This window comes from Nothoprocta perdicaria, unplaced genomic scaffold (assembly GCF_003342845.1).
Source record: "Nothoprocta perdicaria isolate Ctin4 unplaced genomic scaffold, notPer1 scaffold_38, whole genome shotgun sequence".
In the NCBI taxonomy this organism is placed as follows: Eukaryota; Metazoa; Chordata; class Aves; order Tinamiformes; family Tinamidae; genus Nothoprocta; species Nothoprocta perdicaria.
Window position 1 is genome coordinate 977,883 of NW_020455621.1, and position 27,252 is coordinate 1,005,134.

Sequence of the window (27,252 nt, forward strand, 5' to 3'; positions counted from 1 at the left end):
TTAGGGACGGGCCATGCCGCTTGTGTCTGCGTCACCCAGTGCTCTCTCAACAACTTGCACCAGGCTCTGGTGCGTCTGCGTAGACGGACCGGAGTCTGGTGTGGCCGCTGCGGTGCATCTATGCTATGAATTGCGTCAGGGCTTGGGTCGCCACGCCAGCCCCCAGTGTTAGTGCTACCGAGGTTTCTTAGGCCTGTGATACACAGCCAGGGCGAGCCGGCTCGTGCTAGTGCTGATGCTGGACAGGGCAGACATTTTCTCTCGACTTCAGCAGCCCGTTTGTGCCCTGGCGCCTCCCTTACCCGTCCCGGGGCGACCTCGAGGCTCGTGCCCCACACGTGTCTGTGGGTCACGGAAGGCAGCACTGCCCTTCTCGGCAGCAGCGCGCGCGTAAGCGCTCCTGTGGCTGCAGTTTGCGCTTCTCTGCTCCCCTCTGCCGCTGCGGGTGTAGCTGGGAGCCAGGGCAAGGCCTGGCTTCGTTTTTGTACCGAAGCAGCTTGCAGGCGCCGGGTTTTGCAGACACACGAGGAGGGCAAGTCCAGGTTTCTGAGAATCTGCTGCGAGCTCACGAGAACTCCCAGGAACCTGAAGCTGCAGGGTTGCAGATGCCGAGGAGAAGTAATGGTGATTGGGCCTAGCTTTGCCACCACTGAGTTTATAAGGAAGATAGGAAAAACCCTGGGTTTGTTTTACAGAGAAAAAAACCTTGTTTGTGGAGTGCTACAACTTTCTAGCACCGTAGTAAGATGAAGACAGGCAAATCAAAGAAGAWAATGCACATTATCATAGCAGGAAAKCAGATAGCTTTCACAGGGAGATTATTTTCATCCAGGCTATTAAAACTATGTTTTAAGGTGTGTGCCAAAGCAAAGAGTGGGAAGCCAAGTTCTCTTGCTGAACATCTGCAGAGGGCACCTTGAAATGGGAGCCAAGTGAGCTCCAGGGTCACATGCCTGTGTCCTGGAAGACAGAGGAGCAGCAAAACGGGGCAGATCAGCTCAGATACTCCTCAGATTTAAAGAAGAGTAGAAAAATCTTAGAATGATTTTAGTGAGGTGCTTTTCCTTTGGAAGTATGCATGGAAATCCTGCTCGGGCGCTGTCCTCTCTCCTGCTGGCTGCGTGCCAGTGCTGGTGTCGCCCCGGGGCCTTGCAGCTGCCCCACGTCGGTGCCCCAGTCGCCGTGGGCCYGGCCCCACGGGGCGCAGCCCAGCCACCCTGCTCCGTGGCGGCCCACAGCAGGCCCCGCAGCCATGGAAAATCCTCTCAAAAAAGGTACCCAAAAAAGGTAATTTGTAATTTGACTGTTTAAACTCAGAAAATACAGTGAAGTTAAAACCAAGGTTCTCACTGTGTGCATAACTAAAATGCCCGATGTTTATGTGGGTAGAAGCTTATACCAGACAAAAATTTGTTATACAGCAAATAAAAAGTCACATTTGTTCTTGAAGCCAAACATGAGCAGCCAGGGAAATGCAGTCAGGAGTTGTGTGCGCCCACACCTGGCATTTCCACGTGCAGGTGAATGAGAGCACGTGCGGGTCGGCTGGGCAAGCAGGCATCCCACCGCGCACGGAACCACGGGCTTGCACATGTGAAGACGATAGTTTAAATTTGAGAGTTTGGCCCTTTGTATCCGAYTGTACTGTGTAAACCGTGATGTTCTGTGTTGAGTCGTACCACTAATAAGTCTTGGATAYGTGTAGTTAAAGATCTAATTTATGGTCCAGGACCTAGTCATGATTTGCCGAGATGTTGTAGCGTGCGTGGCAAGTGAGAASACGTTTCCTTTTTGATAAAAGAGACGTTTGAAAGGAGAGGGTGATGACAGCATTTTCAAGTAAGGAAATGAAAAGCAGTCGCTAAAAGATCATTCCTGACTTGAGCCAAATCCTGCCTCCCCTGCTCTTGTGGGGTGCGTACCTTGCTGTGTAAGCAGCCCYGAGGAGATGAGGGGCACGGCTCAGAGCAGGGTCCTCTCTCCTCTAACAGCATCTGAGTCTGGCCATGAGGTGATGATATGTGCAGGAGATTTCCTTGAGTAGCATTTAATGAATTAGACACAATCTGAACCACGATCTAGCACTTTGTTTACAGGCTCCATATTCGTGTTTACAAGCAGTGATTTCTGAGGCTCATGCTTTTTACGTTTCCTGCATGAAATGTGCAGCCCGTGTACAGACATTTATTATGTTTACCAGCGTTTCTGAATAGACTTTTTTATAGTACATGGTTTTATGAAGTGTAATATTTTTATAGCAGAACGATGACCTTTGGACTTTCTATATTGTTACATACGACTTGTTTGCAACTAGGCTCCTTGCTCCCTCTCTTCCTGTGCACTGTAACCAGTGTCACCGCTGCCGCCGGCCTCAGCTGCTGGGCTGGCGCTGTGGGGAAGCTGTGCAGAGCACCCGAGGAGCTGCAGTGGGGCGGAGGGACATGGGGAGTGTGGGGCAGCCCGGCAGGAGGGACATGGGCGTGTGGGGCAGCCCATCAGGACGGCATGGGGAGCGTGGGGCAGCCTGGCAGGAAGGACGTGGGGAGTGTGGGGCAGCCCTGCAGGAGGACATGGGGAGTGTGGGGCTGTCCCAGGGTAGGGGTCACTGGACGGCCCCGTAGGAGCAGCCTCGGCGCTCCCCGCTGTCTGTACTCGGCCGCTCTGGCTTGGCATGCCCATCCTTTCTTTATAAAGAAATAAAAAAGAAAACAACAGGATCCTGCTTGTTTTGGCGTAATTCCTTCTCAGCTCCCAGGCAGTGGCCMGTGCTTGGGTGGCGTGGTGAAAGCACACGGTTAGCCTTGCAGGTTAGACCTGCACTAAAGGTGTTGCAGCTGGATACTCACACCTCGGATCTGGGAAGCTGCAAATAAGCCTTTAGCCCCTCATCTTTCCGTCACCTCGCCAGAAGCGTTTGGGATTTCACTGCCAGACAAATCAAAGCTTTCACGTTAGCTGGCTGCTGTGGATTTCCCTTCCTCCTTGGAGATCTCCTACGGCATGGCTCTTGYAAAGCATGTTGCCGGTGGGCAGGCAGCCTGTGTGCCTTTTTGTGCTCCCTGGGCTTGCTAGTGGCCAGGAAAGCAGATTCCCTCTCTCCTGCCCGGGGGGCTGGTGCTGCCTCCCCAGAGTCACTGCCCCCGGGGCTGTGCTGGGGTTGCTGCCCCCCGCCCGGCCACGTGCTGTGCTGCCGCCAGCCCCACAGGCATCGCTGTGGGGAGGAGCTCCCCCAGGGGCAGCGGGGGACGGCGGGTGGGAGAAAACTGCGCGTGGCTCGGGCCCCAGCCGGCGTTTCTCAGCAAAACGGGGCTCAGCCACCTTCCTCACGGGACTTCTGCTCTGACTGCAGCAGGTCTTGTGCCGCTGTTCTCCTGCCAGCTGCTCCTGGCCTCCTGCCCCGTGTCCTTCCTTTCCTCTCCCTGTCCCCAGCAGCAAGATCCCTCCTCATCCTTCAGTCCTCGTGGTCCCCCGTCACTCAGGCACGTTGTGTCCCTGCCCGTCCGTTCCCTGGCCGCGGGGTTTACCAGTCTCCTGAACTATTCCTTCCTTGTCTCGCCAAGCTTTCCTCCCAGCCAGCCATCCAACGCTTTTTATAATGCCACAGGCTCCTGCGCACTTGTCTTTATAGGCCTAGTTKTTGAAAACATGGAGCTTTTGTGGAAAACCCTAATGGCATACAAGAGCGTCAGACTAGGAAGACCAGGGGCAAAAAGAAGGCTGCTTTTCCCGCTTCACCTTCTCATTCCTGCTTTAACATGACCATGGCCAGCTATGAGCCAGCGTTTGGCACTCGTGGCTCTGAGAGGCATGGGAGGCAGCCCTGCGGCCGCCCAGGCCCGCGCGGGGGGCTGCGAGTCCTTCCCTCCAGCCCCACGGCCGGACTACGGGCACGGGGGCCCATCCCTGCCCGCAGCGGCGCTGGCGCTGCGCGCGGCGGAGCAGGAGCCTTCCCTTGCCGGGGGGCGGCAGGGCTCGGCAGACACGCGGGCCTGGCGGGGGAGGCCTCCGCCAGCCGCCGGCGCTGCCGTTACCCGCAGCCAGCCGGGGGTTCGGCTGAAGGGAGGAAACGCATCGGCTAACCAAAAAAGGGCCAAGAAAGAGAAAAAGGACAACCCCCCACCTGGTGATGGTGCTTTTCCGTCAGCATTGGCCTCCTGCGTGTGCCTGCCCCCCACCTCATGGCCTGCCCCACAGGCCCTCGCTGCCGTTTGCCGCACTCCGCGCTCCGCTCGCCCTGCGCCACGAGGACGCTCCTTGGCGCCCACGGAGCCTCCGAGGTGTCTCCRGACCGCGGCTTCCCCAAAGGCACCGGAGCTGCCCAGGCCGCGGGGCGCTGCTGGTGCTGACAGCAACACCTCATGTCTCACAAGCACAGGAGGCCAAGGCTTTGCATTAACGCTATGAAGAAGAATCGGAGACGAGGACTATGCTAAGCCCCGGTGTTCGAGTTAATCATGGATATTTGGCATCACATGGACCCCCAAAGCTGCCCTGCTCCCACTTTCTGGAGGCAAAGTGGAAGAGGAGGACTCGTGTGTGCTCAGGCACAGGGAGTGCAGAGCTGCTCACAGTCTGCTCCGTCTCCTGGCTGTTTAGTAAACACCCAAAGCCGGCCTGAGCTCCATTCCATTACTCCTTGAGGAAATCAGTTTATAAAAAGGCCGGTGATTCATAGTCCGCGGTGACGCTGTGCGGTGTTTTGGCTCCGCTTGCTCCTGCCTAATTAGTTCTTCCTGTGCTTCAGGTTCTGCAGGCACTGGCAAAAACAGCCCACATCTTCCCTGCTGCGGAGAGCGGGCTCACGTTCTAATGACAGCCTCTTTACTAAAACACGTTGGAAAAAAACGAGTCCATGATGGCCAGTGCATCTACCCAGGCCTCAATTGCCGKGTTACTGTCTGCTCTCTTCTCCCTGTTAGAAACTCCATTATAAGCAGTTCCTTGATTTACTCACCCATTGCAGCCTGGTTGCTTCTCCARCTGGGTAGTCAGTGTAAAGACTGAAGGGAAGACTTTATTTTAGCACCCAGCATGGGTAAATGGGTGGATTTCAAATACAAATCTCTACTGTTGTTGTCTGCAGTGATCCCAGCTTAGTGGGACACGATGGGAAGGCCATCGCCTAATGTCAGGAACCACGTCCCCCCGAGGTCGGAATCACTGTGTTRGACGTTGTCACGTTAAACACACAGMACTTCTAGAGGTCTGAATTGGTTTCACCGCTTGGAACTAAAATGGTCTGGCTTTTAGGAATGGCATCGGTTACAATGAAACCCTACACGTAAATAGAATCGGCCTGTGTTTCACTTCAAAAAAGTGACAAGAGTGATTTGTCAGATGTTAAATACTTTTGAAAGTGTGTGGTGGAGGTGAGGGTTTTTTTGTTTGTTTTGGGTTTTTGTGCTCTTTGGACCTCTGTTCTCATTTCACCCCGTCTGCTGCCATCTGTTAAAGTCTGAACAGAGCTGCATGCCAGGGCCGTGCTCTTTGGATTSGCTCTGAAGACTAACATACATGACAGAAAATTCTACCAAGGACAGAAATGTACATTTAWAGGTAAGAATAAAGTGACATATACATCTGAGTTGTATATTTTGACCTGCACATACACACACAAAAAAACCCACATCTCCCAAACGAAAGGAGGAGTTTTCTGTGAAAGCCCGTGTCAGATACTAGATACCCACACAACCTGCACTGTCCCCTGTTCCACAACGTCTCCAAGTAGCCCAATATTCTTCCACTACTGCACGGTCCATTTGGAAAAATCCTGTGCTGGCATCTGAGCTAGGCTGGGTCATATTTTTGTTTGGCCTCCAACTCAGGTGCAGATCATGGGGGTTATAGCCCTGGTTATATTGGCTCAGGTCAGAAGTACCTCCTAAGACACACACCCAGCAGCTAAAACTTCAGCCTAAAACAGGCTGGATTGCTCCCTCCATCACAGAAGTGTTTTTCCAGATTATTATTATTTACATAAGATGCCTGGGAAAGATGCATTGCCATTAGCCACGTCCTATGCTTAAATCCCAGTGCTTCATTCTTCCTTCCCTGAATGTCATTAGTGAGTGCTTGACACTCTCAAAACCTGATCTGTCAGGACATGGCAAAACCTCGCTGATGTAACTGGCTTCTAAGGAAATTGGGAAGAAAAGATTAATGGAGTCTATGCCAAATGTAAGCAAATGTCAACCTAAAAAAAAGTCCCTCAGGCCTCAAGTGCCATTTTTAAAATGCACTGATTAGTATTATCCAATATATTTAAAGGAGTCATTTCATGCTGGGGCAGTGAAGTGAGGACGAAGTGAGAAGAGATCTTGTTTTTCTGCATTTCGAATAATGGACGAGCCATTAGTACTATCTGAGCAAAATTATAGCGTAACAGTGATGGAAAGCGTAATTACTTATGAAAGGAAGCAATTCTGATTAAAAGCCTGTCATCATCAGTGGTGAAAGTGTCAATCAGATTTTTTAAATGCGCATCAGGTTGAACACAGGGGAAACAGGAGCAGGGTGTGTTATTCTAAGCAAATGCCGAGGGAGGTTGAAAATAACAGGGAAAAATCATGGTTGATGGAGCCTGGAACAAATAAAAACTATTCAAAATCAGTAGATAATACAGTGAAAAAAAAGAGATAGTAAGATTATAGATAATAATGTAGAAGAGACTGATAAAATTATTGCTGTGTATTTTCAAGCAGGGTAATGTATCACATGAAGATAATTAAATCTTTTCCAGTCCATTAGTACCTAAAAAGGTATGAAAAGTGTTACAACACTAAAGACAGGTACATATAATGCTAATTAAGCTGCCTGCAGGAGATTGATTATGTTGCTTTTTCCTAAACCAAGGGCAATGGGGAATTCCACAAGCCGGGTGTTACCGTTGTGCCAAGGTACAAAACGAGTGAGCCAGATGTCCCTCATGCACAGGGGCCAAGCCTCCCCCATGCACTGAGTTATTCCAGTTATTCCAGTTTCCATCCCAGGCAAAACAACAGATAAGGGGTTCCACTGGCTGAGTGCTAAGGCTAGGAATATGGTTTTTAGGCAAAACCTGTTTGTCAAATGTGCTTCGTTTCCTGCGCCACTGCCGCAAGTTTGGCTGACAGCGGTAACTGCAGAGCTCTACTATATTTTAATTTGTTTGTTTGTTTTTCCAAATAACAAAGTGATGCTAACAGAACACATTAGGGGCTTTAAGAACTGGCTAACTGACACATCTAAAAAAGTACTTGTCGCAGAGGGAGCTGGCTACACTGCTGTTTCCTAATGAGATTCCAAGGAGATCGTCTCAGAGTGTGACACTAATCAAAATTTTTCACTGTCGGATTGTAGGTCACTGCTAACAAAATCTGCATAAGACACGAAAAAAAAAAGGCTGTAGGTTACACTGGTGAAATGAGGAAGTGTGTGCAGAGAATAAGCATATGCAGAGAATAAGTCAGTCTAAAAGAAAACGGGTTCAGAATTCAGGTTCTCGCAAATAGCAAGATAGGACCACAAAAGGGAAAAAAAAAAAAAAAAAACCAGACAAATGTTTGGCTGCAAAAGGAATGGGAAATAAGCCACTGCCGGTACCGGTGCGGCTGGTGCCTCCTTGCAGCAGCCATCAGAGCGAGGATGGGTTTCCTCCCCTCCCCTTTCTTGGTGCCTTTCAGTGGGACACAGGGGCGAGCGGATGACTTCAGCAGCCTGCAGTGACCTGAACATCAAGCAGGATGGGTGCCCTCTTTGGCCTTAACTGTGATGCCTGTAAATGTGCTCAGCATAGGAACCACCCTCCCGTGAGCAGTTAGGAATGAGTAATAATTTAGGTTTTCAAAAGATTCATGTCAATGGAAGAGCTCCAAAGATTATTTCTAGTATCATTTGGTCACAAACAGCTGGAATAATCAAGTTCTGCTGGTTAAAGCTATGCCTTACTGTGGGTCACACGGAGAGCCTTTGGGGTGTTTGGCCATGCAGAATATCCCTTCATGGATTCGTGGCAACATTTAACACATGTACGGTGCTAATTTAGAGCAGCCCACTTCACCCCATTTGTGCTGTGTGTTGAAACCTGCAGTAACACTGAGCAGGTCCTGTGCTCCTGACAAGGAAAACCAAAGCTTCTCAGCCTAAAACCAGCTCCAGAGGCGGCGCCGGGTTTCCGTGCAGGACGCCACCTCAAGGGCTCCGGTGGGGAAGGCCCCGCTAGGCCGTGGGGAGGCTCCATGGGGAGGCTCCATGGGGAGGCCGCTCCAGCCGCCCCGCTCGCTTCCACGCACGGCCGGAGGGGAGCACGGGCGTCTGTCTGTCCCCTCAGGACTGCGCGCAGTGCAGCTGGGCCGGTTTTATCCCAGAGCTTGTGTAGATCAAAACAAATCCCTGTTGATTCGTGCGAGGCCTTGTAGAAGCCTACCAGGACCTGGGGGTTATTTCCCTTTGATCCAGCAGCTTTGGCAGGACTTTGGCATGTTTACCCTCCCGTTATTCATCGTGGGCGCTCGCGGTTTGTTTTTCCACTGCAGTCAGTTGAAGTTTCCCCCCTTTTTTTTCGGTGGCCTGCTTCAGAAATAGGCCAAAGGTGGCGGCAGGGCCCCTCTCCGGGTGCCCGTTGGACCTTGGGCTTCCTCCCACGATCCCAGAGCTGCGATGAGCCCGGGAGCCATCTCAGGCCATGGAGGCAGAGCCTGAGCCCAGGCTGGGCAGGTTTAACCCCCCCGGCACATACGGCAGCCAAGCCAAAGCCAGCCTAGCGGGATGGTGCCTGCCCGGATCCAGCACGCTCAGCCACGCTTTCCTAAACCCAGCCTGAGCGCTTTTGGGCTTGGCTTTCCCCGCCTCGGGCGTCGTCTGTGTGCCCTGTGACTGGGAAGGGCTGGGAGCCGGGAGCGGGCAGGGCTGCGTGGAGCCCCTCGGCAGCGCGGCCTCCCGCCCCACGGCTGTGGGGAGCCACGGTGGGGGGCGCAGCACCGCGGGCGAGCGGCGACGGCCATCCCGCATGAAACCTGCCGGGAACCTGCGGTTCCATCGCGTTCCATGTGCCCACCTCAGGAGTGACCCAGGAGTCTTGGCGAGAGGATTATGTATCTGAAATGATCCTTTTAAAAATAATAATGATGATTAAGTAACACTGTGGCTCATCTGCAACCTCTTCAGCTTTGGCCATTGGTCAGAGCGCTGATTTTAAGCTCTTCCTTGAAACCTCTGGGAGATTTTTATCTCACAGCACACTCGGGGAATGTCACGGAAAGCCTGGGAGAAGGCCTGGCAGCTGCCTCCTCCTCCCTGTGAAAGGCAGGCGTTGCAGCGGGCAGTCTGCAAGGCAGCAACACAGGCTCCTTCTGCAAACCGTGCGCAGGTCACACCGACCGCGGGCATGCCACTCTGTGGGTTTGCTTTTATTAATAAAGAAAACAAAAGATGAATTAAGCAGCAGCTCAAACCGTCCTCCCAACCTTGCTTGGACTGTCCTTGTCGCTAGCGTTCACTGTGGCGCTCCCGCATTCCTTTCCCGCATCCCGCATTCCCTTCCCGCATCCCGCCTTCCCTTCCCACACAGCAGCAGGGCCCGGGGCAGGTTGTGGTTTTGTTTTCTGCTGCACTGGGGCACCGCACRCCTTTAAAAATGTCCCTTTTTAAGCAGCAATCCCTGTACACTTGTAGCCCAGCACCCGTATTTTCACCCGTGACTGGAAGCTTAAGTAACCAGTAAATAAAGTTGATAATCAGTTTTCCCCTGCGTAGTAAAAATGTATGAATTTTAAAAAGCCTGAGCCACATACATTTTATATTTAAAATCAGAATCTAACCGRTCCCCTCTGAAGCTTTATTAAATAAGAAACTGTCCCGGGGTGCGTTAGCAGGGAACACCCCTAAGGCCACCGGCACCGCTCGGTGCTGGCGGCTGCAGGAGCTCCCGGCCCTCCGGAGCCTCCCATCTCCCGCTGGGAGCAGCCCGYGCCGGAGCAGCCGGGCACACAGGAGCCCTCAGGAGTCGCTCCGTCACGAGCCGCAGCTGGAGAGGGCAGCGATTTTATTCACTTTTTTTCTCCTGACCTTGGAGCAGGGTTGAGGCCAGCAGCAGGGGCCGAGCTGCCCTGAGGACCGGGATGGGAGTGGGAGYAGCGGGATCCTGGGCTCCTCCTGCTGCGGATGCTGCTTCCTGCTCCCCTTCCTGCCRCCCAGCTTTCACCTGGCTGCACAACCAGCACTTTAGCTGATCGTATGCCGGGCTTTAGGGCTCTGCAACACGTGCTCTTTTCAAGGTCAATTGAGCTTTATTTTTCTTCTTGACCTTGTCCATTTTAATTCCTACATCACGGTGTTCCTTTGGCCATTTTTAAAAGGGAGTTTGTCTTTCTGCGGTGGTTTTATTATCATTACTTCACTAGTCGTTATGCACTTCCTTCAGTTTTCTTCAGACTAATATTAAAGCCGTGTTTCTGCGAGGATGCATCTACGCACACGCTGCAGACACGAGCACGTGTTTGAAAGAACTGACTGACCAGGCRCACAAGGCAGCCCCCAGCGCCCACCCGGAGGTGCCGGCTGCGCTTGGAGGTGCTGCCGAACGCGGCCCGTGGGGCCCGTGGGGCAGTGTGGGGCCCGTGGGGCACCGCTCCCGCGCTGGCATCCGGGCACAGGGAGCTGCAGTCAGGGAGCGCACGGGCGTCACCCCCCGTGTTCCCCTCGCTCGGCCCGTGGATAACCACGGCTGGATCACGTCCCCGGCAGCGCCCCGAGCCCGGCGCCACGGCCACGCACCCGCCGGGTTGTGCTCGGCACACGGCTCTGAGAGCAGGGCCCCGGGACGCAGGGGCCTGTCWCGGAGCCCGTCTCGGCCCCGCACACCCGCCCGGGCACATCCCCGGGTGTCCCTGCGTGTGCAGCGGGATGCACTGCGTGATCCCTGGAGGTCCCTTCCACCCTCCACCCTCCTGTGGTCCTGTGAGGTATTTCTGCACCTTTGGGGCTACCGCAGCAGGGAAATGGCAGCTCCTTGGGCCCCAGGGTCAGCTTCCCGCAGAACTGGCTCAGCTGCCGTTGGGCAGCATTCCAGAACACGGATTTTGGAAATACCCTTCCCTAGCAGGTGGGACAGGCGCTGCGCCTTCTCCCTGCAGGCGTCCTTCAGGGCTGCCGCGCAGTGCTGCGCAGCACCGACACCCTTTCCGCAGTCCGGTGATGCTTCTGAGACACTTTTCCAGCAGTTTTCCCGCCGGAGCTAGTGCGTYGCCCTGCGCCTCGCGCGCGTCCCACGGACACAACGCAGGGCTCCAGGGGCCGCAGCCCTTGGGAGCTGCGGTTCAGCTGCCCCGCTGAGCGCCGAGGCTCCTGCGGGCCGGGCCTGCAGGCTGCTCCAGGGACGAGCCCCGCGGTGTCCGTTCCTGACGGTGCCCCCGCTCCCAGCTCCAAAAATCCCGAGCTCCCTTATGTGTCTTGCAAAAAACCCCGGGGCTCCCTTTGAAAACAGCCACGGACGCAGCTACGGGGCCTCTGCTGTATCTCGCCTCCCGGGCCCGCGCCATTCGCTGGCTTCGYGTCTCCGCCCGTTTTGTGCATCCCGCTGTGCAGAAAACGGGATGCYGAGCGGGAGGCGCAGACGCCGCGGGGGCTCCGGCCGCTCTGCGCCTGCGCGCCCCCGCCCCCAGGGGCCGCTGGCGCCGGCGCTGCGGGGGCGGGGACACACACCGCGGGGGGCGGGATGCGCCCCTCACCAGCCAATGGGCAGCCACCAGCCGGCCCCTCGCAGCCAATAGTGTCCCGGTCCGCGGCCCGCCGCCCGCCGGGGCTGCACAGCGGCTCCCGAGGGGACCCCCGCGCCGCGCTTTGCGACAGCTCCCCTCCTYTCGCCCCGCTGCTTTGCGACGCCCCTCGCCCCGCCCGTGTCCCTCTCGCCTCGCTCGCGGCGCCCGGGGCGGGGGCGGCGGCGCGGCTCAGCCAATCGGCGCGCAGGGCGGCGCGCCGGCCGAGGGGGCGCGGCCAATGGGCGCGCAGAGCGCGGCGCTGACGGGGGTGGCGCGGCGCGGGCGCTGCCGTAAAGCGGGGCGCGGGCGGCCGCGCGGGGCCGGTGTCGGTGTCTCCCTCGCTCCCTCCCTCCCTCCGCGCGCGGCCGCCATGGCGGGCGCGCTGGCCCGCAAGGCCGCGGACTACGTGCGCAGCAAGGAGTTCAGGGACTACCTCATGAGGTGGGCGCGGCGGCGGCGGGAGCCGGGCCCGCGGCGGGAGCGGGAGCGGGCGCGGCGAGCGGAGCGCCGTGAAGGTCGCTGGGGGCAGCGGCGCCGGTAGCGAGGAGCCGCCGCGCCGGAGCGCCCCTGAAGCGGGGGCGCGGGAAAGGGAAAGGGAAAGGAAAGGGCGGCGTCTTGCGCTCCTCCTCTGCTTTTAAAATTAAAAAAAAATTTTTTTTTAGGCCGTTTGCATAAAACTTAAAACGAGGTGTTGCAAAACCCGCGTTCCTCAGGGCTCCTCCTTGATACGTAGCGGTTCCCTGAGAGATCCACCGTCCCGGGACTCCCGGCTGTGCGTGCCGGGGAAGGGCCGCTACGGATCAAGTCTCTGCGGAGCCGTAGAGCAAGCGCCCTTGAGCTGGCGAGTGTGCCCTTACTCAGGGCTTAGGGCAGCCAGAACGGGGTACCTGTCAGAAAACCTTCAGTTTGCGTTTCCTAAGCTGAAATCATGAAGGCAGCTGCAGCGGATCGGTGTTGCCCGTTCACGTGGGTACAGCTGGCGGCGCAGCACGAGCTGGCTTTTGAGCCTTGCTCCAAGAAACAGGATAAATTGCCTTTAGATCTGTCATTAGTAATTAAACCTTCAGCCAGTTTCAGACGGCCACTTGAGAGAAGCCAGCTGTGATCACGAGAGCCTGTGAGTGTGCCTCTGCTGTGACCGTCTCTTCACACCTCTCAAGTAAACTCAGTAGATGCTTGTGCAGTCTCTAGCGGGCTATTGCTGCTGCCTTTTGAACCAGCTCGTTAGCACGTGGAAGTGCAGCAGCTCCTCATGCTGTGGCCTTCAAGCTGCCTTTCCCCCTCCTGTGCCCAGCGTTACACAAGTGAGGGCTGTTGCCAAAATCCCATTATCCAAGTTGCTAATGGGAAACTGAGATGCCTTATGCTCTGCTGATGACACAAAGTGCCATTTCTTGGAAAAAAAAAAGCCCAGTTTTCATCCTACTTTGAGGGAGAGGATCTGTAGGCCACTATGGGCAAGCAGTCAGAGCTTTGCAGGGTAGAAACCCAAATTACTTGGGATTAGCCCCTAAATCAGGGGAGGCCAGGAGGCTTTATCTGCTGGAGTAATTCTGAAGTCTYTCTTCATGCTGACTACCCAGGAACAAAAATCTCGAGTTTCTGTTACTATAGGTAGTTTTGAAGTAGATCTATGGTTCATTTCTTTTAAAACATGAGTGTTTTTTTCTAACTTAAGCAGCCTAAAATTGTATCTGGAACTTGCATACTGGGCTGAACTTTAAAAGAATGAGCGTTGGGAGTACAGCGAGAATTGGCTGACCTTCAGTTGTCCTCATTAGTAAATCRTTAAACTGTTTGTGTACACAAGGATTTAAATGTTTTCCCCAGGTCCATGATAGAACTTAAAGGACATATTGCACCCTGTCAGGATGCTGTATGTTCCAAGAACTCCATAAGTTACTCTTTTTTTCCTGCAGAAGGCTAAAACTTTCTGGGACGGGGGAAACAAGTGGTAATATTTCATCTGCATTTCTGGAATGGTCTTTGGCCTCCCAGTATGTCCCTTGGCAATATGGGGAAGTACCTGTAAAACTTCCAGAAAAATATATCCATCCCAGGATAGCCTTGGGATGGTACAAGGTGTTGGTTATCTCTTGGCCCTTCTTGTAATGTGTAGACTCTTATCCAGAAAGTGTAATGAGTAAATAAATCAACAACTGTTCCTCGGTTTAGTAGACTTTAGTAAGTACAAAGTCTCTCTCTCCAGTGCCCTTTTTTTTTTTAATTGTTGTGATATTTGCCTTTCTGATCAGTGAGCAAGTGTGACAAATGTGACAAATAGCAGCCTGGTCTAGTTTTGTGGTCTTGCATACAGAGAGAGAATTTGATGTTTTGCTGGGACAGTGTATTTTARTTCAAGTCCAGTTCTGTACTTTGTGTGGCTTTTGGGGCTCATCTTTCCTGAAACCTTTATTTTTAAACTTGGTAGCCTTGTCTCTTAAACCAGAATGCCAACTTCCCCTCAAGCTCCTAATCCAGGTGGACTGCCTTCTGTTTCCAGARGCTACATAGTTGGCTAAAGCTGTTAGTTTCTTTGAGCTAATTTCTCATTTGTTCTTGTTGCTGCAGTGTGCTGAGGAGGAGCATTGTCAAGGGCCTGCRTGTCCATCTTAGAAAATAACCAATTTGGGATGGCAGTGCCATTTCAGGCACAAGACACGAGCACTTTCAGTGATCTCCTCATTACTGGATATAGTGTGTTGGAAATAGCTGGAAGTTGCTGCCTCTGGAAGTGTATGTAACCTTGATGTGTCCTGTTCTGACTATCAGAGCTATTCCCAGCTCACGTGAATACGAGGACAGTTGGAAGAGCCTGGCAGCCCCGTCGGCTCACAGCTCTGTGGGGCAGCAAAGCAGCCGCACTCGCGCTCATTCTATTTTTAAGCTTTTGCTTGGGTGARAACAGCTTCCATTTTTAACAGGGAGATCAGCTTCTGTTGGCCAAAACGCCTTGTGCCGAGAGGCGCGTTGAACTCGCTTGGCTAAGGCAGTGTGACAAGCCAGGTGACAGCAGTCCTGCCAACTTCTATTAATCATTGCTGCAGTTCAGGGAATGAGCAAACAAAAAACCCCAGGGTCTTAAGGAGCAAAGGCAGAAGTCGGTTGGAGTGTACCGATGTCTTTGTTGGAGAGAGAATGTTGGGAAGCTCTGAGCGCTTTTAAAGAAGTAGTGGCAAATGATCTTAAATACATGCTGTATTTAAGCTAGCACTTAGGCATAGATAACTAAATAACATCTGTAATAAGTGGTCATATAGATATTAACCACATATATCTGGAGTGTGGCTGTATGTTAGRCCTTGGAAAATGTTTATTAGGCTGTTTTGAGCAAAGCTGGGGCTGGACAGTGCTTRGTGATGGTGAGATTCCCTGGCAAAATTCCTCTTGATCTACTTAGGCAGGTGTGCAAAGAACACGCGGTGGCTTCTCGAGAGCCCTCACAGAGAAATCCTAGTTATTTAGCTCCCCTGGTCAAACCTCAGAGGTTCTGACTTCCTCCTAAACTAGTTCAGGGGCAGGGGCTCTGCTGCTTTGATCTCRGCTGCTTTGGGAAGCCCTTGGGGAGGAAGGGCTCCCACTTACCACAGTGGGATTTTATTTTGCCTGGACAACAAACACTCCTTGCGGCGACGGCTCTTGAAGGAAGCGGGTTGTTAATGCTGCAGTTAATCAAGGTTGAGGCTGTGGYACCTTGGACTTCTGCCTTCATTTTGCACTCAGCTTTTCCTACATGGCTTATAGAGGAAACTAATTCTTGTCTCTTTTTTTCTTCCATGTTCTTTCCGAACGGTAACCAATGGTGGCCTCCTCGCACAGTACGGTAAGAAGGGGGAAGGGGCTTCCTAGTGCACTTTATACTTAAGTAATTGGCAGGCTTGTTGCCCCAGCTCTGTTGGGGACTTGACTCAACCTGCAGAGCCATGTGGCTGYCCTCCAGGAAGGATATATTGGTAAAATGTAAATGAAAGTCTGAGGCCAGGTTGCCTAACACTAGCACATATAGAATGACTCCTAAAGATTCACTTAAAAATTAGAGGAGCTTYCCTTATTGCACCCTTGGCAAAGGAGGTCAGATGAATCTGGAACTGTTCTTGTGCACAGCAAGCGTGTTGGGAACCTGCCTGAACTTTCTGGCTTGTTTTTGACAGTCTTTGCTTTGGACAATAAACAACCTCATGTTGTAACTCTCGCTGCAGACGTTTGTCTTCTAACCCTTCTTTTTGTTCCTGAAACTGGAGGTTGGTCTTTTCTGCCTATCACAGTGTGGATCAGTGTTTATGGAAGACTCTTCTACYGCTCTCTGTAAACCAAAGAAACTGCCTAGGTGCAATTTAGCCCACGAGTGCACAAGCTTAAAAGGATTGCCTGGCTTGGAGCACTTAACTAGACAGCCAGGTCAAACTAGACAGCTGCAAACTTAGCTCCTGGGTCAGCAGGGGAAAGCTGCTGTTGGGCTGCACAYGGTGCTGTGAGTTGAAGATCATCATTTCTTGTAACTTGGAGTACCCTGTTTTATACTGTGTGTATTTATTCTAAAGGCAGTTGAATAAATATAAATACCAAGTATGTTGCTGATCCTTGCTCTATTCTTTCGAATTACTTAGATATTTGCATTAAAGTGCATGAAAGCCTCCAGAATAGCAGCCTCCTGTGTGTGTTCTCTTGCTGTGAATGTATTTGTTCAGTGTTTGTTCAGGAAATATTTTGTATAGGGATGGTGTTACAGCCACATTCCTGTAAATTCTCTAAACACAGTGTAAGGTATAGCTGGAAAGAGTTGTATCACTCCGTGGCATTTATGCCATCTCGAGGCTGCTGGAGAGCTTTAAACATTCCTGGTGTTGAGTTACAGTTTGGCTTTGCTACACTCCTGTTGATAGGAGAAAAACTKTTTACTGCATGTTCTTCCAGTACCTACTGCTGCTGTGAACCTGAGTTTGGACTAGTGCACATTACACAAATGCCACTCTGCATCTTGCATAATACTGCATTAAGGTTAAGCCAACAAAACAGCGCGTGCGAAATAACCTCTGTTTTTCCCCAATTTTGTACTGGTTCACTTGCTGTTTCACAGCCCAAATCTGCAGGGAGAAAGTACAACTTTTCATCTAACTCTTGTTAGTGTTGCAAGCTGCCATCCAGCCGAGCAGAGGGTGGCTGGCTGGCATTCAAACTGTAAGGAGCTTATGTCCGCTGAGAATTCCAAAGCACTGGGATATCTGCAGTATTATGAGTGGGGAAAGARACTGAAGAATCTGGTATCTGCAGAGCTTTGTATCTTGCAAAGTGCCTATCTTATCTGTCTCAAGTCACTTTTACACATCCTCAGTTTGCCATTAGGAAAAGAAGCTGCTGGAAGTGGTAATACTTTTTTTTCCTGCAGAAAAATAGTCGAGACTGGCCTTATAACCCTAYTTGTCACCCTTTGTGGTCTCAGCCAGTGCACATTTGTCAGTTTTGACTGATTTCAGACTTGTTCTTTCYGCTTCCCGGCTCAGTTTTCTGCATGTGCACAGTGGTAGCCTGCTCCTGCCCTGCGCTGCCATGCACTTAATCRCTGAGCCCGAGGCAGCCACCGCATTGTCCCGACAGTTGCAGAAGGAAGACATATCCAACAGCTTGGTTTGCTGGGATATCCCCAGGATTTCAAAGAGCTGGTGTGGCCACTTGGACAATGATTGCTGAGGGCTTTCTGCTCCTCAGCATAACATGGCATTTTGAGTGGTTCGTTTCACGTGCTCCTTGTTTCTGTCAGATTTAGAGAAATGTTGTATGAAAGAGAAAGGCTCAGTTTTTTTCACAGGAGTGAGCTGTAAACCTGGGGTCATGCTGAGGAGAGCGATGAGACTCCTGATCAATGGCTAAAGTAGAGTTGCTCAGAATTGCATTTCATTTAGTAGCCTTACAGAATGGGTAGTCCCTCTTCAGTTTGCAAGATGTTTGGGAATAGGTTCCACCTGCTTCCTTCATGGAGACTAGATCCTGGCTAAAGAAGGGGCTCATTTCTGCTTTGTTTCAAAAGCTGTCTGTGCCTTAACTTGGAATTGCACCCTGAGCTCCTGCAGTTCTGTGTAGCTAGGGAACACAAAGGTAGATATTTAGCCTATAAAAACACTGAAGAAGCTTTGCGTTTATGTGCAACTCTCCCTTTTTTCTTCTCTTTTCTTTACAGCACTTCTGGGGGCCAGTGGCGAACTGGGGTCTTCCTATTGCTGCTTTTAATGATATGAAGAAATCTCCAGAAATCATTAGCGGCCGAATGACATTTGGTAAGAGCAGAGAGACTTCTTGTCAGCAACCTGGCTGCCAAACACATTCCCCACTTGGAGCAGTGATGTATTTTTAACTACTTGTGATCAAAGACCACAGCGTGATGCTTTTTGTTCATAAGACTTCAGAGATCACCCAAAGACAGAGGGGGTGGGAGACTCTTTCAAAGAGAATTCAGCAGCGTTCTAGTAACTTCTGTGTGTGAGGCTAGAAAAAGCCTCCATGGTGATCAAAACTGCCAATACTTTATAGTTGTTCTGGTATCTTAATGCTACTGTATGCACTAGATCACAATGAATCTCTTCTCCCAGCTGTGTTTGTATCAAGGTCACGGTGATACTTTGTGGTTTGTATGAGTTTTAAATCAGAGCACTGACAAAGTGAAGAGATGATGATGGTGAAAGCCTGGAGACAGGTTCCTCCCAATGCTTGCTGCTTCCAGCACCCTTAATGGGGTAGTAATGTGACATCTTCTGGTTTAAGTGCATAAGCAATACCTGCCTTCTGGGGAAGATATAGCTTATGCTTAGTGGTCTGTCTGTGTTCTACTGCTCGGATTCTCCTTTCTGAGTGCTGATAAATTTGGTAGCTTTAAGGTACTAGCTTAAATTAGTACCTTACATTGCCTTGTCCTAAACTCAGTTAATAGTTTAACTCTTCTTCCGCTGATGTAAATATGAGAGGGTTGAGGAAATGCACAGTTTAAATTATTTTCCTTCTGCTTGGAGTAATTCAATGTCTTGGTCTACCTCTTGGAGATGGAAGATCTGCTCAAATACTGTTTTGCAAAACAGCATTTTGGTGCCCATCGTGGTGAAGCTGAGATATATAAAGCTGGCAAACCGCATGGTTTCGGAACAGAAGTCTGTTGAGTATCATTATGTAAATATTCAACTCCTTCAGATGGGCGTCTGTGGCTCTTTGAAGTTAACTGCTCAAAAGCAAAGGATTTACAACAAAGTAAACATTTAGAAAGGAAAAACGAGGTAAAGTTTGAGGAAATGAACAACACTTCTGCTTGTCAGTGACTTCAGCTGCGACTAGTTACTCCTGTTGCTGGATTTCATTTGAGTTGCAGCTGAACAAAAGCTTATATATAGGGTGTAGCTACTAGACTGTCCTTAAGCCAAAAGGTTTTCTAGGTGTAGAGAGAGACTTAAACCAGGYTTTTAAAACCCTGAGGGAATCCTGTGAGGTAGGTGCAAATAATTAAGTATAATGCAATAATGAGTTACAATATATATAACTATGCTATAATACAATAATTGAATTCATAATAGGAATTCAAAATTAAGTCAGTRGCACAGTGCAAGGCTCAGGCTGGCCCAAGACCAGGGCTAGCAGCTGGGCTGGGTGCCCCGTGCGTGTAGCTGCCCTGCCTTGGTACCAGCCGTGGTTCTGCTGAGCATTGCCGGGCTGACCTGGCCTAGCTGGCAGCTCCAGCCTTGCAGGGTGACTGCTCCAGACACAGCAGGCAGTGGAAGTTTGGATGGTGCCGCTGCTGGGTTGTGCAACTGCCCTCCACTAGAATTGTTTTCTACAAGTCTTCATAGGCTGTTGTACAAAAAGTGAGTTTTCTCCTCTATAGAATTTGCACTGAAAAAGACAGGTTGCCTAAAATATCTTGCCTCCTAAATTAATTTTGTCCGAGTCTGTCAAAAAGCTAGAACTCAGCTTTGCAGCACTAATGATGGGTTGTAGTTTGCTGCATTTAAATGCGCTTGTGGTCAGAGAGCAGGCTGAAACTGCTTCTCACCTTCAGAGGAAGTAGGTAACAAAAATTTATGCTTCTGAAAATATGGGGCTTCCTGCAGAAGGGGCAGCCTCCCCTTAAAATCTGTGCTTGAACTTTCACAGCAAGAGCTGGGTGCAAAATAACTACCTGTTTTAAAGTTTTAAAATAGCCTGTGCCAACAAATGTGTTGAAACAGTTGTGTGGAGAGAGTTGTGTCACACTGGGATTAACAGGACTTTCTTTATTCCTTTGCTGAGAGATAGTTTAGATAATAACCCAGATTAGACTTCAGTTGCATCACAGGTGTATGAGGAAATCCTTGCAGAAAGCTGCAGCCCTGAGCCCCGCAGTACAGAAGCTGGCATTGTTGTACATTTTTGTGCRTTGGATCCAAAGCGGGCAAATTTTCAGGACCGCTGGAAAACTACCATGCCACAGAGAAGTGTTCTGCATGTTACRCATTACACAGGTATGAAAATGATGTCTTAAAAGTATGTATTTTAAAAGTAATCTTGTATCTGTCATGTTTTGCAGCACTGTGTTGTTACTCCTTGACTTTCATGAGATTTGCCTATAAAGTACAGCCGAGAAACTGGCTTCTCTTTGCATGCCACTTTACTAATGAAGTTGCACAACTTATCCAAGGAGGACGACTGATCAAACACAGGCAAGTCCCACGTTAAATAAGGGGAAACCGTAAACTGGCTCTTGGAGTGTTTTGTCAGTGGCTTTCAGCTACGGTGCAGATTCCTGGGGCTCAGTAGGCAAAAGGTAGTGAAGAAACAAGCTTGTTGCCCGTAGGCTGAAGTGTTTTTTGGTTTGTCCCTTGACTGAAGCTTTTGGGGGTGCACCCAGAAAGCTGAAGACCCTTGTGTTTATGGATGTAGGCTGGGTTCTCAGCAGCTGCCAGGTATTCTGTTTGCTTGTCCAATTTTCCTGTTGTTTTTTCCTGCAAGTATCAATCTCAGTAAGCAGTTCCTGAAATGAAAATGTCCATAAAACTGAAAGGGAGGCTTGGCTGAAAGAGAAGCCAAGGCAGATCTGTCCAAGGCAGCTGTTCTGGTACGTGTGAGATGCAGGAGCCACTGCAGCTTGACTGGGGAGCCGGCTGCAGCCCTGCAGCCCTGTTGTGMAGCTAATGGGCAGACGCTGCCCCAGGCAGTGTTGATGTGTCAGRCTGTGGCTCTTCTCTTCCCAAAGAAATCCATGCAGAACAAGGAGAGGATGAAGCCTTTGGAGCCGTATAGCCATAAAAGAGGCTGCAAAGCTGAGAGTGGGCTGGTGTTTTGCATAAGTAACTGAGCAGCTGCAAGTCCAGGTTCATGGCAGTGATTGCAGTTGGGTGTTCCTGCTTACAAAACCTGTTCTTCTCTTGGCAGGATGGAGAAAAAGAACTAAGTATTTCTTAACTTGAAATAAAGCCAGAAGCCTGCTCATCCTCAATGACARCTAAGGAAGACTTGCCATCTACAGTTGCTGTGATGATTACAGTGGGGATACAAGTGAAACACCTTTATGAATGACCCCTCTGCCCTAAATAATAATCGACTAATTTTTAGCTTGCCTTTTATAAAAATATCCAGCAATGTAAACCATTGCATTTAATGACTTCTGCCTTACAAGTTCTTAATAATTGCCCTTCTAATAAGGAGTTGCTCGTTTAAATAAACAATATTTGGAAAAGAACTTTTATCCAACAGTCTGCAAATGTAAATGGCCTGTGATGGTTTRACAAAACTTGTTTTCAAATAGAGGTCATTAAAACAGAACTGTAGGTGGTATCACTATTTTACATATTAACATATCCTTAAAAGCCATTTAACTTAACTTGGGTGCATTCATTCCTGTTGTCTATTTTTAACCTTCAGCAGCTGCTTGCTAATCTACAGGCACAAATGTGTAGACAGGCAGCCTGAAGGGACCACCTTTCCCACTTCCCTTACTGCATGCCTTGTCTCAGTAAGGAGACTTAATGTACATGCGTTTTTTAAGTCGCACATTATGTAAAGAAAAATCAGAAAACGGAAAGCTTAGCACTGAAGGAAGACAGAGTCTGTCACTGTTCCTCGAAGTTCTAATGTCCTTCCCAAAAGGGATCTTTCTAGGTATCTGTATTTCTTCTTCAGGCAGAAGATGAATGCCTTGCTAGTTGGGGAGCTGAAAGACAAAAGATGCCTTTAGTAGCGCTTGACTTCATTGTGAGTTCCTGATGCCTGACCTGCCTGAATGTGGCACTGTTGTGAAGATGTAGATGACAAAGAATGTATGTGATGGATTTTATTTCAGTGTGGTGTCTTTGAACAATAAAACCTCTTTGGAATGGCAGTAAATTCTTCAAAATTCTGTGGTCTCGTTCATCATACTGTAATAGTGGAGCCTGGAGTAAAATTTGACTTTGAAATGTCTTTTTGTTTTAATGGCATGAAGTGAGAACTAGCGGGGTCATAAAACAAACAGCATTCCCTGAGCTTGGAGAGGCTGGGCAAGGGTCCAACRGATGCAAATACCTAGAGACTAACTTCTCTTAACTGGATGCTGTGGAGAGGAGGGAGTGCTCAATGGAGTTGCAGTGTTTCTGCCTTGATAGGCCAGCTTGAATTCACTGCTCAGTGTGCATCTCAGTAAGTACTACCTCCTTATCTTCTAACCATATGTGTTTTAAAATGATGGGGACTTGTACTTTGAGACTTGCCTTTTACAGGTTAATTAAAAGCCTTTCTAGTCCCATACAGAGGTGGTGCTRTTCCCAGTTGTGCAGCAGCTGAACTTCCTAGCAGGAGGATAGGGAAGCCTAACAGACCTGCCTTGCTGGGCAGTAAAGCCGAGCACTGGCACTAGTGCTGCTTGGGAACAGCTGGGGTATTAACCTCTGCTCCAGTACTGCTCGGTCACAAGTCTTCTCTCCCTCTCCTAGAAAATGAAAAGCAGKGGATATATGCTGAGAATCATGAGATGTAAACAAATAACTACTGCTCATAGCACCTTATATATCAGCTTGGTGTTTCTGAAGGGGAACTGGCTTACATGCAAGCTTAAGTTGCATGCAGGTGGTGTAGCTTCACCTCTCAAGCCTTGCAGGAGGAAGAATTGCTTGTAGAAACGGGCAGCTCTTGGGTTTTGGCTCTCGCGATGCTTGATTCGCCCTCTTTGTCTTGCAGCTTCCTTAAGCCAGGAATCGGAACTGCAAGAGTTTAATGGTCATCGTGCTGTTGTGTGGCCTCCTACTCCATCTTCTCATGTATTTCCCTGTCTTCCTCCATGCATTCCCTGGAAGGAAGTGCAGTTTTCTTCCTTCTGGAAGGAATGCGAGAGTGATTTGCAGGTGGGAAGGGGGTTGTTTTTGCTTTGCATTTAAAGCACTGCTAGCTTCCTGTAGCATGAGTGCCCTTGCAGGGAGAGGGTGAAACATAGCTCGGAGGTTTAATTGTCATTAATGCCTGTGACAAAAGTAGTGTGGTTGTTTTAGAGGTGTGTGTTGTGGTTTAAAAATAGGCTTGGGTGCTCTTCTGAGTGGAACAGTTCTCAAGTATGAGGTTTTAAACCAGCCTGCATTAATCGGTGTGTTTCTCTGGCCCCTCTTAAGGCTACCCATAGCACATCTTACAAAACCAAAGTTTAAATACTGAAAAGATTGAGAAAACTGGATATTTGCTCAAAAATAGCTGTGCTCATCTGACTACTAAAATGAGAAGCTAGCTAAGTAGCTGTTGTTGCAAAATATATGTATTTTAAGAAACAGATATCTGAGTTCATATTTACTTTTTTGCCTAAGGTGCATATTTTATTTAAGAAGAGGGAGAGATTGCCTATCTCCACAAGGCTTTTCTGACATGAAATATTTGGTCCTTGACCAATTACTCATACCTATAGACACTAGTAGCAAAATCTTGCTTGAAAAAGTAGTCAAAATATTGTCAAAAATGGGAATTGCTCACATGCCAGAAGGTCACGCGCCACTACTCAGACAGTGAAGCTCTGAGGCAGGTTTCCCCTYGCTCTCATGGGCGGCCTAGGAGGGCAAGAGTCCCCTCTCACCCTGGTGCTCGTCACTGGTGCAGGTAGCAGAGTCGCTCCGTGTGGCTCCACTGCCTTTATAGTCCCCTCTATYTCATGTTGACTGAGCACCCCTCTTTTGGGGCAGGGGGGCTGTTTTTCTCAGGCTTGTTCCAGTGGCAGCTACTGCTCATGGAGGAGGGCTACAAGGCAGGTAAGTTTTTACAGTTCTGCAGTTCCTAAGGAGGAGGCTTTGGAAAAATGGATGGCTTTGGAGTTTCTCAGTGATGAAATGGGTGCATTTGTGGAAATACACGCGTAATGGGAAAGGGGAATGGACATTAACCCTTTCTTTTCTGCAAAAATAAAGGTTTGGGATACGGAGRTGTGTAATACTGGCTTCATAGCTCTTCAAATACCAGAGAGGGGAGTTGAGGAGCAGGGCAGAGGCTACTCATGGCATTCATGACACCCTGCAACCATTGCCATCAGTTCAAAGTGTGATATCTCATAGCCTCATTTTATTTAGGAACCCTCTTGTGTGGCGAGAAGCCCTTTTCACGGGGCTTAAAAGGATGTGGCACCCTCTGGGATGAGATGGATGCTGCACAGCCTGTCATTCTGCCTTGAGGCCAAAAGCTTCTGTGGTCAGAGTGCCACCATGTGGCCTGCAGCCTCCTTCCACAACATTATTTATCAAGCCATTCACCTATCGCTTGTTTATGCTGAGGTCCTTGGGGAAAAAAGGGGCCTTAAGGAGGAGAAAAGAGAAAACAGTTGAGTAAGTAACTGTACAGCTAACCTGCATCCTGTTCCTCTAGCCCAAAACATCGTGGCATTGATGTATGGCCTTTGGGGGATGGTGCTGCCTGCGACACCCCAAAATAGAGAAATATTTTAGCGACTCCAGTGTTTGTCATCCCAAGTTAGTGCTGAGTATTTGCACACAATGCATGAGTTTGTAGGGCTTGTTTCAACGTGCTSTTCTGGAATAGCTATTAGGTTTCAAGTTCGGGACTTGCTTTAACCCCGGCAGCTTTCCAAGGAAGGGGGGCCCTTCCCTGCACCTCCCTGCTGCCGCCAGAGCAGCTGCGGGCCTGGCCTCCTGCAGCCGTGACCACCAGTGCCGCCTCCTTTCATCTTCTCAGACAGAGAAGAATTTCTCACCCCGCAGAGCCAGCGCTGCCAGGGGACGTGACACCCTGTGGAGCTCGGGCAGGAGACGGGGTCTGCTCCGTTCTGCCACCTTCCATCTCCCTTCCCCCACCGCTCCAGATCTCTGCTGGAAAAGATCCCTGACCCACTTATTCCTGGGGGGCCGCGGACTCACRTGGCTCGCAGTGTTAGAAGAGCCCACAGCCGCCGCTGCTGCTGCGGCGGCAAGATTAAGTAGCTTTGCTTTGAAAGCCGACTGATTTATGCTTCAAAAGTGGAGCTCGCTTGGTAGCAGAGCAATAAATCACTAAAAAGCAATGGCCATAACTGTGGGGTCACAAGAGAAGAAATTGCCTCCAAAGGTTCTTTTAAGAGAACAAAACAGTTACCARCAGTGTATTTTTTTCCACCTCCTACCATGTCAGATACTAATACGATTGTTGCAGTTAATGCTGCTGTGTACTGTATATTCTCATTTAGTTGTGCTTCTGTTTAATCTCCCTACTTTAAAGCCGTTGGGAAGCTGCCACTAGCCAGACTACTGCCCAGGTRGCCTGTCAGCTCCTGGAGAAAAAAAAGTTTCTGGGAAAATCTAGTTCCTCAGAGCATGAGGAACTTTGTGCTTTGTTCTCCATGCAAAGCACAATGGGGCCATCTGAACAATGCAGAAAGCAGCAACACAAAGCTAAAGGGGGTTAAGAGTGAGGATAGAAAGAAAAAATATTATAATTTAAAAAAAAATCTAATGAGATGTATTAATTCGTGGACACGGTGCAAAGCCCTGAACATTATAAATCAGTAATATATGACAGACCAACCAACACTGTTGTCTCTCTTGGGTCTTCAGCCCATATGTTGGAGGATACTTTGATGCCACCAGCTTGTAGGGCAGGACTCCACTAGCTACCTGATTAAATGCGTCTGCAGCTCTTCAGAAGCAGAACTGGGGTATTTCTGCTGCTACTTTACACAGAAGCTAGAAGAAGTTTATTCTGTTCAAGGAAGACAATGCTGCAAGCTTCACTTCCTTTGCAGAGAGGGAAGAAAAGCAGTTGTGCGCGTTAAGCCGAGGCAGTTTGTTAAACAAAGAGCGCAGCCTGCGCGTGCCCGCCGCYCCCCTCCTGCCTTTCCTGGCTGTGCCTGCCGGGCCCTTCGCWGCAGGAGCCACCCACCAACAGCCCTGGGGGCAGAACCGGCCCTGCRGTGCAGCTGGAGCATCCCACCGCCCGCGCCAAGTGCTCCTCCGGGATCATCACCTCCCTCCTTGGCCCTATGTCGCGGCCAAAGCCTGGCTGTGATACTGCTCTCTCCTCTCCCTCCTTTTTTATATGTAGTTTTAATTCTGCTATTTTAACGGTAGCTTTCAGGTAACCACGGCTGCCAATCTAAGAACATTTGGCCTGTTTGTCTACTCTGCGACCTGGTGCTGTTCTCACCACGTGAAGCTGTGGTATGGGCACAAGGAAYGCAAACCTGGCCTAAGTGCCAGGGTCCCCAGTTACAGCAGCTCTCGCACGGGCTTGTGCAATGGCCAAGCCTGGGCCGCGGGGCAGAGGGAATATGTTACTGTGCAAAGCAAGCCACACACGATGCTGAAAGAGTTTCGTCCTCACCTTACCCTAAGGAAGAACTGTGTCCTTCAGAGGGGTTGATTTATAAGGAAGGGGGCAATAGCCACAAGATGAACTTGTTGCCCTGGGGGATGTGTAAGCTAAAGGGAAGCATCCTCAGGGCGGCACTGAGTGGTGTGAGACAAGCAGCCTCTTACCCGTCTTTTGGAGAGGCCTTGTGGGGCTGTGAAACCATAAAGCTGCCTCTTGGTGCAAGAGATGGGTCACCTCAGGACTGTCATTCTGCAGATCCACTTCTGGATCTSAAATCACGGTGCTTAACCACAGAAAGGCCTCCCCGTTGCAACTTGTGCTATGCCATGTGGGGAGGCTGTCTTGTAAACGCTCCTTGCTTGCAAGCTTAGGTCTCTTTGCCCCAGGATCGCTTAAAATTCCAAGATATTTATTGTGTTTGCTCATGGGGCAAGTCACGTGAATTCCGTATGCATTTGATGTTCTRGTTCACTTGGGATCAAAGCACAACGCCCGCGATGGGAGCAGTACCTTTCTAATACCTTGTGTCTCTTGCAGCCTACGCTGATAAACGGGAGCATGAGCTCTCAGCCAGGTGACCGCTAGGAACAGGAGCAAGCTCTAAGGTTCAGAGACTGGGCAAGTTGCCGGGTAAGCGATCAGGTAGCTGAGCCGCTGCGAGCGTGCCCGGCCCCGGGGAGAGACACGCTCACGGGGCTCTGCTAATTCCTCGCCTTGGTGGTGTTAGTCATGGGGAGCCAGTACGGGCTATTTTGGG

At 50.2% G+C, this 27,252-nt stretch overlaps 1 protein-coding gene across 1 annotated transcript; it reads left to right on the forward strand.

Annotated features, from left to right (window-relative positions):
- Positions 1 to 12,088: 12,088 nt before the first annotated feature.
- MPC1 (mitochondrial pyruvate carrier 1) lies at positions 12,089 to 22,004 on the forward strand. The gene is made up of 5 exons (XM_026044712.1): positions 12,089 to 12,176; positions 15,555 to 15,558; positions 17,911 to 18,007; positions 20,278 to 20,410; positions 21,123 to 22,004. The coding sequence occupies exons 1-5, from the start codon at positions 12,106 to 12,108 to the stop codon at positions 21,139 to 21,141; spliced, it is 324 nt and encodes a 107-aa protein (XP_025900497.1). The 5' UTR covers positions 12,089 to 12,105; the 3' UTR covers positions 21,142 to 22,004.
- The last annotated feature ends 5,248 nt before the right edge of the window (positions 22,005 to 27,252 follow it).